The sequence below is a fragment of the Bos taurus genome, chromosome 4 (assembly GCF_002263795.3).
Source record: "Bos taurus isolate L1 Dominette 01449 registration number 42190680 breed Hereford chromosome 4, ARS-UCD2.0, whole genome shotgun sequence".
NCBI lineage: Eukaryota > Metazoa > Chordata > Mammalia > Artiodactyla > Bovidae > Bos > Bos taurus.
This window is the reverse complement of record NC_037331.1, coordinates 102,878,381-102,893,395: the sequence shown is the minus strand read 5'-3', so window position 1 is coordinate 102,893,395 and position 15,015 is coordinate 102,878,381. Positions and strand designations below refer to the sequence as shown.

The window sequence follows — 15,015 nt, the reverse complement described above, 5'->3', positions numbered from 1 at the left end:
ATTAATACGTGTGAGAGAAATGCACTATTATATATGGCCGTCCCTGGTGGCACATGAGGTCAGAGTAGGACACGACTGAACAACTAACACTATTACATGCACAGTATCCTTCAGTTCAGTCGGTCAGTCGTGTCCGACTCTGGCCGACCCCATGGACTGCAGCACGCCATCCTTAAGAGGAAAATACACTAAAATATTGAAATGGTTTGTGTTAGTGAAGAGAGTTTAGTTCTTATCTCTCGCTTACTTTCTACCTTTCTGATTGCTCACATTTTAGATAAATCTCTTATTTTCAGAAAACATAGTTTTTGTCTTTTTTAATAATCTGATATTCACTGCCTTTTAACTGAAGCATTTACTCATTTATATTCATGTAATTACATACGTGCTTGAGTTTAAAGCCCTTGGCTATTTATCTCACCTGTTATAGGTTTAATTTTCTCTCCTTTCTTGTCTGCCTTTTAATCATTTCATTTTTTCCACTTCTGGTAGTTTGGAAATTTTAGTCTTTTAGCAGTTACTCTAGAAGTTATAAGGGGCATTTTTAATGTATCAAGGTGTAATCAATGCCTTTACACTTCACTCAGAGAGCTAATACGGAGAACCAAGAAAACACTACATTTAAACCTCTTTCCAAGATAAATGCACTTGTTAATCATATGGTTTAGATTTTTGGTTTCTTTTTTTCTTTTCTTTTTTTGGGCTTGCAAGATTTTAGCTCCGCGATTAGGGATTGAACCTGGGCCCACAGCAGTGAAAGGGTGAAGTCTTAACCACTGGGCAACCTGGGATTTCCCAGTTCGTTATGGCTTTTTAAAATCAAATTTCATATCAATGTTTGTTTATTTACCACTTTTTCTTTCTTTCTGGAATCTGCCTTTCCATCTGGGATCATTTCCCTTTTGTCTGATGTTTAAACTTTAGGACAGGAGTCAGCAATATACAATCCACTCATCAAATCCAGGCCATTGCCAATTTTTGTGACTAGTTTCATTGGAATACTGTCAGGCTTGTTCATTTGTTACTGTCTACAGTTTCTTTAGACTACAACAGCAGAGTTAAGTGGTTGGCAGATACCATACCCTATGACCTGGAAGACTGAAATATTTACTGTCTATCTCTTTGCGGACACTTGCCTGCCCTGCCTCCGAGTTTGCTTTCCTATTGGCTTGCTAGTAGAGAACTCTGCCATTTTTGTTGATCTGAAAAGACCTTTATCTTGCCTTTCTCAATTCTAGATGGATATTCTAGGTTGAAAGTTATTTTCTTTTGGCACATAGATTCTATCATTCTGCTGCCTTCCTTGCTCCTGGGAAGTCAGTTCCCAGGCTGTCATTCCTTCGAAGAAAGCTGGGCTGCCTGCTTTCAAATTGTGTTCTTTTTGCCTGTATTATTCTGTAGCTAACTCTATCTAGGTATGGATTTATTTTTATTCTGCTTGTGATTCATTGAGCTTTTAGAAACAGTGGACTGACATATTTTTTTAAATCAATTTCAGGAAAATTTTTAGCTATTCTTGAATACTGTCGTTCATCAACTTCTTGACCTCCGAATAAAGTTTTCATTGTTTCCTCTGTATCTCTTTATTCTCTTTGCATTTTCCACCTTGTTGTGCCAAGCTCCCTTCTTCATGCTTTTTTTTCTGATGAGTTTTATTGTTCACTAACCTCCCTTCAGCTGTATCTAGTCTGCTGTTAAACCTATCTGATGAATTCTTTATTTTTTCAGTTACAGAATTTTTATTTGGTTGTTTTTCAAATCTAAGTAATTTTTTATGGTTTCTGGTTCCTTGATGAAATTCCCAAGGCTGGCTATTGTTTGACCCAGTGATCATAATTGTTTTGTAATCTGAGTTTGCTAATTATAATATCTGAAGTTTTCTATGGTTCTGTGTCTGTTGTTTCTCCTGGATTTCTCTTTTGGGGTCTTGTTTTCTTATGTATCTGATTCTCTTCGTCTGCTGAACATGTACTTGAAAAAATATGTTTAGGATATAATGCTGTCTTTCTCCAAAGAGGATTTTTATTTTTATTTTCTGATAGTAATGTGAAATACATGTCAAGGATCATCATAATACAAATTCAATGCTTTAATTTCTCTTGATACCAAAATGGCAAAAATCTAGTCTGAAAGGCTGACAAGGACTTTTTTATTTCCAGTTCACCCTTGAGAGTTAACTCCAGAGTCCTAGTTTAAAGTCAGTGTGGGTTTCTTAGAATGCCCACCTTGGTGGGCCTGAGACTTTGCCTTTTGCCTCCCTAACCTCTATGATCCTACCAAAAGTGCAGGTTAATTTCAAAACTGAAGCTGCTGCTGCTGCTAAGTCACTTCAGTCATGTCCGACTCTGTGCAACCCCATAGACAGCCTCCCACCAGGCTCCCCTATCCCTGGGATTCTCCGGGCAAGAACACTGGAGTGGGCTGCCATTTCCTTCTCCAATGCATGAAAGTAAAAGTGAAGTCACTCAGTCATGTCAGACTCTTAGCAACCCCATGGACTGCAGCCTACCAGGTTCCTCCGCCCATGGGATTTTCCAGGCAAGAGTACTGGAGTGGGTTGCCATTGCCTTCTCCAAAACTGAAGCTATTGCTACTAAATTGGCAAATGCCCTGAGGCCAAAAATGTGCCTTTGTGTGCTGCACTTTTCTTGGTTCTTGTCTTTTAAGATTTGGTCTACTATTTCCTACTTATCTTAATAGCTCTTTAATGATTTTAAGAATTAAAATATTTCATCCATGGTTTTTAGCTGTGTTCAACCAAGTTTTAATCTAAATTACCTAGACTGTCATTAACAGAATTAGAAGTTTGTTCTCTTTGTAAACTTTTTTTAATTTTTAAAATTTAGTAACTGTGTATTACTCTTATCCAAAAACAAAACAAAACCTGTGAATATGTCTTTGTGTACATCCTAGCAATGATATCCATTCCTTTAGGAATAAGTTGTCATAAGGAAACAGGAACTTACAAGAGTAGTATATACTCTTAATCTATACATGCCATCAACTAGGTAATTAAAAATTAGAATAGGTACAAGGTTGGTGCAAAAGTAATTACAGTTTTTGCATTGTTAAAATTTGCTGTTTGATATTGGAATACATTCTTAAATGTGGTTGTATTATACATTATTTTAATGCACATTTCTTGCTTTGCTGTTTTGGTAATGACTTATTACTTGCTGTTTATTTTATATTTATTTTAGACTAGGAAATGATGTTAGACCAAAAGTAAATTCGAGCAATTTTCTTAATTCGAGTTCAAAATGGGTTGTAAAACAGCAGCAACAACTTGAAACATCAATAACCCATTTGGCCCAGGAACTGCTAACGAACATACAGTGCAGTGGTGGTTTAAGAAGTTTTGCAAGGGAGATGAGAGCCTTGAAGGTGAGAAGTGCAGTGGTTGGCCATCAGAAGTTGATAACGATCAACTGAGAGCAATCATCAAAGCTGATCCTCTTACAACTACACAAGAAGTTGCTGAAAGAACTCAGCGTCAATCATTCTATGGTCATTTGGCATTTGAAGCAAATTGGAAAGGTGAAAAGCTCGATAAGTGGGTGCCTCATGAACTGATCGAAAATTTTAAAAACCGTCATTTTGAAGTGTCATCTTCTCTTATACTGTGCAACAGCAACGAACCATTTCTTAATCAGATTGTGACATGTGACAAAAAGTGGATTTTATATGACAACCAGCTCAGTGGTTGGACTGAGAAGAAGCTCCAAAGCACTTGCCAAAGCCAAGCTTGCACCAAAAAAAGGTCATGGTCACTGTTTGGTCTGCTGCCAGTCTGATCCACTACAGCTTTTTGAATCTCTGGGAAACCATTACACCCGAGAAGTATGCTCAGCACATTGATGAGAGGCTCGGGAAACTGCAACGCCTGCAGCTGGCATTGGTCAACAAAAAGGGCCCAGTTCTTCTCCACCAGAATGCCCAACTGCACATCACACAACCAGTGCTTCAAAAGTACTACGGATTGGGCTACGAAGTTTTGCCTCATCTGCCATATTCACCTGACCTCTCGCCAACCAACTACCACTTCTTCAAGCATCTCAACAAATTTTGCAGGGAAAACGCTTCCACAACCAGCAGGAGGCAGAAAATGCTTTCCAGGAGTTCATGGGATCCTGAAGCATGGATTTTTATGCCACAGGAATAAACAAACTTATTTCTTGTTGGCAAAAATATGTTGATTGTAATGGTTCCTATTTTGGTTAATAAAGATGTGTTTGAGTCTAGTTATAATGATTTAAAATTCATGATCCAAAACCACAATTACTTTTGCACCAACCTAAATAGCATACATTTTGCTAGCCATCCAGAGCAGACAACTCTTCATTTTATTGTAATTTATAAATTAATCTAGTAAATAAAGGCTATATAGTAAAATTTAATATTGCAGTGATTCTTTCGTCATGAGTACCTACCTAATAACAAATTTTATAAACATGTTCCTGTTAATTTAAATACAAATTAAAAAATTCAAATTCTGGGGTAATTCCCTTGTGATCCAGTGGTTGAGTTTGTACTTCCACCTCAGGGAAGCACTGGTTGGGCTAAGGTCCTGTATGCAGCATGACCCCCCCCCCCCAAAAATCAATGTAAATTATATCTTTTTAGTTGAGTGATTAAAAATTTACCTTACAAACATAAAGTGCCTTGGATTAGTCTGCCTTTAGTTCAAAACTACACTGCTTTTTCTCCATCCCACATAATCCTAATATGTGAACCTTTTGTTCTTATTATGTTTGTATTTATGTCCTGAACATTTGTCCATACAAAGGACAACCAAAGTACTGACTCAAAACCAGACAAAAACAGTCTAGTCAAAATTCATAAACATTTGAAGTTTACGGAGAGGAGAAATAGTGAGACATTACTTTACCAACAAAGGTCCGTCTAGTCAAAGCTATGGTTTTTCCAATAGTCATGTATGGATGTGAGAGTTGGACTATAAAGAAAGCTGAGCACCAAAGAATTGATGCTTTTGAACTGTGGTGTTAGAGAAGACTCTTGAGAGTCCCTTGGACTTCAAGGAGATCCAACCAGTCCCTCCTAAAGGAGATCAGCCCTGGGTGTTCTTTGGAAGGACTGATGTTGAAGCTGAAAGTCCAATACTTTGGCCACCTGATGCTAAGAACTGACTCATTTGAAAAGACCTTGATGCTGGGAAAGATTGAAGGTGGGAGGAGAAGGGGATGGCAGAGGATGAGATGGTTGGATGGCATCACTGACTCATTGAACATGAGTGTGAGTAAACTCTGGGAATTTGTGATAGACAGGGAGGCCTGGTGTGCTGCAGTCCATGGGGTCCCAAAGAGTCGGACACTACTGAGCAAGTGAACTGACCGAAATAGCAAGAACCAAGCCTAAACTGAGTGAGCTTCTTGATTGGTCTATTAAAGACAGAGGTTTTAAACAGTGAAAAGAAGATATCGAAGCCACAGTCAGCCCCATAATAGGCATTTTAAAATGCTTGTTGAGGGAATACCTTAGCGGTCCAGTGGTTAGTACTTGGCGCTTTCAATGCTGTTGCCCAGGGTTCAACCCCTGATTGGCACACAGCACGTGCAAAAAAATAAAAACCTTGTTGAAGGAAGAAGGAGAAAAAGAGAGAAAGCAAAATTTAACCTGAGAGTTAAAGAGTGAATAGGAATTAGTCTGAGAAGTGGGGGATAGTTGGGAGAAAGAACTTTCCATGCATATGGAACAACAGAATGTTGAAAGAGAGCCATGGCTTCTAGAACTGAATGAATTTCTGTATGGCTAGACTGTCAGATGTAAAGAGAGGAGAAATGAAGCTAAAGAGATTTAGCAAGGGCCAAATCCTAGAGGACCTTGTTAAGTTTAGCTTGAAGGGTTAAAAGCTGGAGAGACAAGATCAGATCTGTACATTATGGAATATTAATTGATTGAAGAGCATAATTTGAATTTAGACCAATTAGGAATGGCAAAGTTTCAGAGAAAAGATGCAAGACATAAGGTAGGTCTGCAATAGGGTAGTAGCAATAGAGGTTCAAGATTCTTAGGGGGTAGAATCTAATTTAGTGATTATTTAACTGAGGATGTGAAGGTAAGGAAGCAGTCTAGAATAACTCAGATTTCTGACTTGAGTGATTGAGTAAAAATGTTAGGGAATGCCAGAGAGATTTATGGGGGAATGAGGAAGTTCCATTTTACATGCACTGAATTTGAGATGCCTTTGAGTCATCTAAGTAGTGGTTTCTGGCCACTGGACATACAGGTTTTTATAACTTGACTGGGGTGGGGGGCATAGACTGGAGTTAGCCTCTTGATAATTAAAGCATTGAAATGGAGGTGATCAACCAGGGAAAGCACGTAGAGTATGAGGTTAAGGACCTAGGTCTGCACCCAAGAAATACCAACACGTAAGGGATATACAGAAGAGGACACTGAAGACAAATGGCTCGAGTGAGAAGAAAACAAAATGTATCACGAAAGCCAAGAGAAAAAAGGAAGGAATGGTTAATAGTGGCAAATGCTCCTTAGAGCTCAGCAAGATAAGGAATGATCCATTGGGTTTAGTGGATGAAGGTCATTTGTAAACTTGCAAGGCAGTTCTAGTAGGGGAGAAACCAGACTGCAGCGGATTAAGGATGAATGGCCATGAAAAATAGAAAATGTCATGAGACAACATAGATAATTAACTTCAGAATCTGTCTGCTGAGCCAAAGAAGCCAACTTAAAAACAGTACATACATATTATGACTGCATTTGTATTAAATACTTGAACAGGCCAAATTAATCTACTGTGACAACAAGCAGGTCAGTGGTCGCCTGGGACCAGGTGTGGGGAAGGAGGGATGTCTGCAAAGGGGCATAGGGGAACTTTGAGGGGTGGTGAAAATATTATATGGCTTTACTGGGGTGGTTAATCCACAGGTGCATTCATTTGTCATTATTTGTTGACCTGCGTATTTATCATATGTAAATTATACCTCAATACAACTTATTTTACAAGTTTAAAAAATATAGAAAGTGAGGACGTCCCTGGTGGTCCAGTGGTTGAGAATCTGCCTGCCAATACAGGGGACACAGGTTTGATCCCTGGCCCAGGAAGATTCCACATACTGTGAGACAACAAGCCCAAGCACAACAACTACTAAAGGCCTGTGCTCTGCTCCAAGAGAAGCCACTGCAGTGAGAAGCACGCAGACAACCAGAGAGCAGCTCCCATTTGCCACAACTAGAGAAAGCCCACATGCAGCAACAAAGACTCAGCACAGCCAAAAATAAATAATAAAAAATTTTAATGTAGAAAATGAAAATTCATTCAATTCACTGAATACATTCAATTCATTGAATACATTCGTTTGCAAAGAGGAACAAGTTAGAAGAGAGCAGCTGAAGAAATATTTGAGATAAAGCCGACTACAACTGAGCCTTGAATGACAGGTGTTTGAACTGTGCTGGTCCACTTATACCTGGACTTTTTTCAATGGGAAATACTAAAGTACTACCGGATCTGTAGTTGGCTGAATCCACAGATGCAGAACCATGGAGGGCCAACTGTAGTTATACTCAGAGTTCTGAGTGGAGGGTCAGTGCCCCTAATCCTCCAAATTGTTCAAGAGTCAATTATAGTTGCTTTTAGATGGAAGAGCCTGGAGCATATTTAAATACTAATAAAATTCAGTGAAAGGAAGCAGTTAAAGCATAGCAGGTAAGAGACACTAAAGTGAAGGAATATGATAAAGCACGTACCACATCAGAAATTAGAATAGTGAGCTAACAAGTGCCCAAACCTCAGGAGTCCCTAGTTTTGGGACATTCCAAGTATAGAAAGGTTATCGCCAATACAATTCATATTCCACAATCGGTTCCTTCCAAATGTTGAGTTCAGTTAATTCTGGATAGTAAGACCACTGATAAGAGGTACAGGTTGGTTATATATGGACAGAAATGGCCTAAGCAAATCATTTAAACCATGGGAAATAATTTATTTCAGAAGACTGGTAGCAATAGGGCTTAGAGAAGTTGTTTAGTTGCTAAGTCCTGTCTGACTTTTGACCCCATGGACTGTAGCTTGCCAGGCTCCTCTGTCCATGGGATTTCCCAGGTAAGAATACTGGAACAGGTTGCCACTTCCTTCTCCAGGGCTTAGAGAAGGGTTCGTGATAAAAGAATAAGGGTGCAGTGGTTTGAGATGAAAACAAGATTTTCTTTGTCAAGCACTTAGGTACTGTGCAAATGTTTTATGTAAGTATTATTCTCATTTGTTATAACTACCTTGTTGGCATTCCCATTCTACAGAAGAGGGAACAAGCCCAGGTCAATTAACCTAGCCAAGATCACACACAATATAAAGGTGGTAAATTATAAAGGTGGGATTAAAGCCTACATCTGTATTTCAGGCTTCTTTGGTGGTTCAGCAGTGAAGAATCTGCCTGCAGTGCAGGAGCCGAAGATGTGGGTTCAACCCCTGGGTCAGGAAGATCCCCTGGAGGAGGGCATGGCAACCCACTCCAGTATTCTTGCCTGGAGAATCTCATGGACAGAGAAGCCCGGCAGGCTAGTCTATGGGGTCGCAAGGAGTAGGACACAATTGAAGCGACTGAGCATGCATACTATATGATTTCAAACCCATAGTAAGTATTTCTTATCCTGCTATTCAGGGCTTGGGGCTGAGTGGTAAAGAATCCACCTGCCAAGCAAGAGAGACAAGTTGATTCCTGGGTTGGGAAGATCCCCTGGAAAAGGAAATGGCTACCCACTTCAGTATTCTTGCCTGGGAAACCCCATGGAGAGAAGCCTGGTAAGTTACAGTCCATGGGGCTGAAAAGGAGTTGGATAGGACTTACTGACTAAACAACCACCCTGTTATGCAATTCTGCCTCAAATCTCATTCTTTAAAAATGCTATGGGAATTCCCTGGCAGTTCAGTGGTTAAGACTTGGCGTTTTCACTGCTGTGTGTTGGGTTCAATCCCTGGTCGGGGAACTGAGATCCCACAAGCCACGTAACCAAAAAAAAAAAAAAAAAATTATTATATACAGCTGCTGGGTATATAACAAAAGCAATCAAAAGATTGGTCTATCTTAATCCTTTTGCTTTCTTCATCTTAGTAAAGTAAAACATCTTCAGATAATAATATACCCAGGTGGCACTAGTGATAAAGAACCCACCTACCAGGGCAAGGAGATGGAAGAGACGCAGATTTAATCCCTAGGTAGGGAAGATCCCCTGGAGGAGGAAATGGCAACCCACTCCAGTATTCTTGCCTGGAGAATCCCATGAACAGAGGAGCCTGGCGGGCTACAGTCCATGGGGTCACAAAGTTGGACACGACTGAGGCAACAGAGCACACACGCATATATGAAATAAAACAGGGGAGATAGGATATTAAACATTTTTACTTTTTTGATCTGTTCAGTTGAATAGATGCTTGGTTTGACTCTCAATACTGTTATTTTAATGTTAATCTCTTAGAAGAAAAAGATGTTTTGAAGTACTTTATGAGTGTTTGTTTAGGTTGTACTCCTAGTGAGTAGAATTGAGCCGTGCATTCAAAATACTGAATAACTGTCTATGTAAGTCACTGTGGAAGACGCTTTACAGAATACAAAAATGAAAGAGGTGTCTTCCTTACTGTAAAGGAGCTGGTAGTTCAGGGAAAAAGAGGTTGTATGTCTACGATTATACCAGAAGAAACTGACATATACCACAAAGGGGGCACAGGTAAAGAATTATTGGTAGTTCAGAGAGAATTTTTATTTAAGGAATTCAGGATGTTAGAGGCAAAGGAAACATTTAGGAGTCTACTTTAATAGTTCAGCCCAATGATTTCCAGTGCTTCAACTAGGACAGAGATAGTGATGCTAACAGTTCTTGCAGAACTGTTTTTCACTCCAAACTTATTGATTGGATGTGGAGAGTGAGAAGAAAGAGAAATACAGAATGAAGCCCAAGTTCTTGACTTTTTCAGCCAAGTGCATGGTAGAGTCCTTCACCTTGATAAAGAATTCAAGAGGAAGAGCAATTTGACATGAAGGGTAGAAGGCAGAGGGGAGAGAAGTCAGTGTTCTCAATCCATCCCCCTCTCCTTGGTCTTTCCGCAGCTTGTACTTGAGTGGTGGCTGTGTTCTCATTACCTAAGGGTCAGGCCTAGGGAGGCACTAGCTCTCCACTGTTGTAGCCCGTCTCGTTCACCTTAATTCAAACCATATCTTTATATATACACACACACATACATATACATATATATCCCGTCGTTAACTCTCAATAACCCTGTTTGAACGTACCATCTGTTTCCTACCAGGATCTTAACGTCGTATTTGTGTATTTTTAAATAAAAGATGCATCTGTATAATTATTTGTTTGTGCATAGGAAGCATCTAGAAGGATGCACACCAACTGTTAGCAATTGTAGGATTGGTAATGGGTTTGGAAGAGGGGAGGGAGATACAGGGAAAAGATGAGAGGGCTTTATTTTATATGTCTATACTATTTGAATTCCTTAATAATAGGCTGTATTACTTTCTAAATTGAAAAATAACTAAGAGTTTTCAAAGTAAATCAAGAACATCAATCAGCCCAGTGTAAGAACTTCAGTAAATTCAGAGAGTAAAGATGAAACCTCCCTGAGAAACAGTCAACAAAATTTCAGAGAAAACCCCTAAATTAAAAAAAAAATTTAATGATAAATACATATTGACAAAAATTAGTGAACTCTTGCATGAAGACAGCATCCAAGGAATTTCTCCATTTTCATGGCTCCCAGCCCTTCCCTCCAGGCTGCTGGGGCAACTTGAGACCCACTAAGCCAGCAGACTCCTCCACTGAGCGCTCACCCTTGCCATGAAATTCCTGATGAAGGGCCACGTGTTCTCGAATGCTGCGTAGCAGGCAGAGATAGGTGGCAGCTTGGAAATGAAGCTCATGCTGGGCTCTGCACAGTTTCTCACTGGTGACCTGGAGAAGTAGCAAGGTCAGATAGTCTATTAACAGCCCAGCTGCAGATACAGGGGCACTGTATTGAGAGCATTATTAAACAAGCATTCTCCAGAATAAAAGTAAACTGCACACAGGAAATACAAACATATGTTTGTGTATACTTAATACATCTGTCATTTGGGCACCTGTTAACTGAAGAATTTTACGAGTTTCACTGAAGCACTTCATTGAGTGTCCTCAAATTTTAATACTGGAAAAATAAAGTTACCTCCTTTCAACATCCTCATTTAACGAATGAGGGATCTAAAGCCCAGAGAGTTTCCATCGTTGGTTAATGCAGAGACGGGGAACTATAGTCAGGTCACTAATCATTAATGTCACCTAAGGAATAAAATACAGAACTTTCTACCCTTCAAAAAATGAAGGACTGCTTTATTTTATGTGACTGTTGACTTTGGTTAATATGGCACATGACTTTCAATAAAAATTAAAAACTTATTTTGTCTGAAAAATAGTTTTGTCTTCACCAGTAACAAAATGAAGGTTTTATATAAGAATCATATGTTGATATTACTTAATTATACTCCCTCACAATGTACATTTTCATTTAAAAAATCTATATTCTGATGACCTAAGGTCATCAGAAGCTGGTCATAATTAACTTTCATAATTAAGTACATTAAAACACAGACTTTACTTGACTAGTTTTATGTTCTGAGGCTTGATAAAGGCGTAGGAAAGGTGAGAGGGAGATGTGTGCACAGCCTCAAATGACTTAAGGAGCCCTGACCAAGTGTGGATTAAGCTCTGGGCACCACTGCCTACATATGCTTTTCTTTGACCTTTCTTTACTGGAATATCTAGGTTTGGAATCTGAAAATTAATATGTCTGATTTAAGATCTGCAGATCATATATATGAAAATATAAGCTGCTCAAAAACAGAATTCATCTATTTTAACTTTTTTTTTCAATTTAACTTTTATAATTAAAAATTTATGAGATCAACACTAACGTTAAGCATCAACAAAGAGTAACATTCATCTCTTAAGTCTAGTTTGACAGAATTTTAAATAGGAACTCTACATTAGTATAAGACAGCACATAACCAATCTTGATTCAGCTAAGCCTGAATTATGAGGAAAGAAGTGTCAGTAATATAACGTAGTAAATGAACCACCAGAGATCAAGAGATCTAATGAAAAAGAAAGCTGTATTTTCCCTATAGAGAAAGGGAAGATCTTTCCCTAATTGAATCCCTTCAGCCTAAAGAAAGGAGAGACAATGGGCAAAGATGATTACTGAGTTAGCTCTGAGCCAGCAGGAAATAGAAACCATACCCCATTCCTCTCATGCATTCCAAAGAGTTGTTTCTAGAATATTTAGCATGAATTTCACATTTATTCCCAAGGGATTTCACAGCCATTTCCAAGGCTCTCTCAAGGGCAAATAATGTTGCCTCCATAAGGTATAAACTATAATCTTGTCACATTAAGAATCTTAGAGTGACTTCCTGTTACAATTAAAATAAAGTTTAAATTCCTGCCTACCTATCTTCCTCCACTTCATCCACCACACCCTAAGCCTTCAGTTCAGTTCAGTCGCTCAGTCGTGTCCAACTCTTTGCGACCCCATGAATCGCAGCACACCAGGCCTCCCTGTCCATCACCAACTCCCAGAGTTCACTCAGACTCACATCCATCGAGTCAGTGATGCCATCCAGCCATCTCATCCTCTGTCATCCCCTTCTCCTCCTGCCCCCAATCCCTCCCAGCATCAGGGTCTTTTCCAATGAGTCAACTCTTTGCATGAGGTGGCCAAAGTACTGGAGTTTCAGCTTCAGCATCATTCCCTCCAAAGAACTCCCAGGGCTGATCTTCAGAATGGACTGGTTGGATCTCCTTGCAGTCCAAGGGGCTCTCAAGAGTCTTCTCCAACACCACAGTTCAAAAGCATCAATTCTTCAGCGCTCAGCTTTCGCCACGGTCCAACTCTCACATCCATACATGACTACTGGAAAAACCATAGCCTTGACTAGACGGACCTTTGTTGGCAAAGTAATGTCTCTGCTTTTGAGTATGCTATCTAGGTTGGTCATGACTTTCCTTCCAAGGAGTAAGTGTCTTTTAATTTCATTGCTGCAGTCACCATTTGCAGTGATTTTGGAGCCCCAAAAAATAAAGTCTGACACTGTTTCCACTGTTTCCCCATCTATTTCCCATGAAGTGATGGGACCCGATGCCATGATCTTTGTTTTCTGAATGTTGAGCTTTAAGCCAACTTTTTCACTCTCCACTTTCACCTTCATCAAGAGGCTTTTGAGTTCCTCTTCACTTTCTGCCATAAGGGTGGTGTCATCTGCATATCTGAGGTTATTGATATTTCTCCCAGCAATCTTGATTCCAGCTTGTGCTTCTTCCAGCCCAGCGTTTCTCATGATGTACTCTGCATATAAGTTAAATAAGCAGGGTGACATATACAGCCTTGACGTACTCCTTCAGCTGCTCTCAACTGTCAGTTCCTCTCTCCTCTTGACTTTCAGTTGTGCAGCTTCTTGGACTTTTACTAACCCTCACTTACTTGCTAACTCTAATATTCTTAAAGTTCCTGGGTAATAAATTTTAATAAATTCCATCCTGTAAAGCCTACCTCTTCTATATACCAGGACTCCGGGGTCTCTACTCCTTTAGCATTTGTTTATTCTAAGTCCTTGGTCAAATGGCTCCTCAGGTGGAACGCAAGCTTCTTAAAAGACAAGACCCATGTGGATCTTACTCATCATTTTTAGTCAAGTTCCTGTTAGTCCCTACTATTGTGACCTTTCAAAACTTAGTTGAACTTTAGTTTTAACATTTTGCATTCTAACTTCCATGGCTCAGACAATCAAGAGTTTAAGATAATGGTTCTCCCCTTTCCACACTGTTCAAAGGACACCAGGTTTCCTTCGCTAAAGCCCAAGCTAATTATTCAACTTCTGAGATAGGTTGCAAATTCTTTCCAAGTCAGATCAGTAACTCTAAATCTACTTGGGCTTGTATAGTTCAACTGTCCCTGAGTCTCAGTTGCCCCATTTGAAAAAAGAAACTATCTTTCATTCCATCTTGCCTATCCGTGGTAAACAGAGTGCTGGAGTGCAGAATTCATAAAGGAATTGTCCAAGGATGATGGATAGAGTCGGACACGACTGAGCGACTGAACTGAACTGAATTGATGGATGTTCATATTTATCTGCTACAGATGGAAAAATTGTTACTTGGTCATACATCACACATTCAACAGTACCACCTCATTACAGGTGTCTAGTTCAGCTCTACAACGTGCGTGCTCAGTCCTGTCCCACTCTTTGGGACCCGGTAAGAATGAGCCCCCACTTCCTCCTCCAGGGGCTCTTCCCCACCCAGGAGTTGAACCCGCGTCTCTTCAATTAGCAGGCGGCTTCTTTATCACGGAGCCAGCTAAAAGTGGCGGCGTAGTCACGCTCTTCAAGTAGCTCCCATATCCCTCGCTCCATCTACAACTGCTTCTCAGAATAGCTCTCCTAGTGAAGGTGTGTGTTGGATAGATGCTGTGACTAGTAACCCTACACTCATCTTTCTGCTTGTCCCTCTGTTTCTTCCATTTCACTTTCCTCTAACCTTCCCATCCACACAGGCCAAAGACAGCCAGTGCAATCTCCAGGGACGGCTCCACCCCAGGACGACTTTGCTCTCCCGCCGGTCCTTGCTTAGTCCCTGGGCTTAGGTCTTAGACCAGGGCCTAGGGCCTGGGTCTGTCTGGAGGAAGCTTGGGCCTCAGAATTGCGGGTTAAGGCCAGGCGCGCTCCGTCCCGCCCAGACGCGACTCTCCCGCCCTCCCCGGAAAGGGGACGCTTGAGCACCCGGACACAGGCTTCCGTACCCGATGTGCACGGAAAGCTTTGACGAGATACCGATAGGCCGCGGTGTCGCGATAGGGTCGGCCTGTGGCCGCGTTCAAGTAGCGCAACTCCCGTAGAAGGCCTCGCCAAGTGCGCAGCGGTGACCCTAAGGCCGCCATTTTCCAGTCGCCGAGTCGGGTGCGGGATGGCGCCCTACGACCCTCCTGCTCCCTCACCCTCCTGC

The 15,015-nt window shown here is 40.5% G+C and overlaps 1 protein-coding gene across 1 annotated transcript; it reads right to left on the bottom strand.

Annotated features, from left to right (window-relative positions):
* Positions 1-10,640: 10,640 nt before the first annotated feature.
* On the bottom strand, positions 10,641-14,959 carry FMC1 (formation of mitochondrial complex V assembly factor 1 homolog). The gene is given in 2 exon segments (NM_001076997.1): positions 10,641-10,935; positions 14,813-14,959. Coding segments are annotated over 2 exon segments (342 nt in total). The 5' UTR covers positions 14,951-14,959; the 3' UTR covers positions 10,641-10,731.
* Positions 14,960-15,015: the final 56 nt, after the last annotated feature.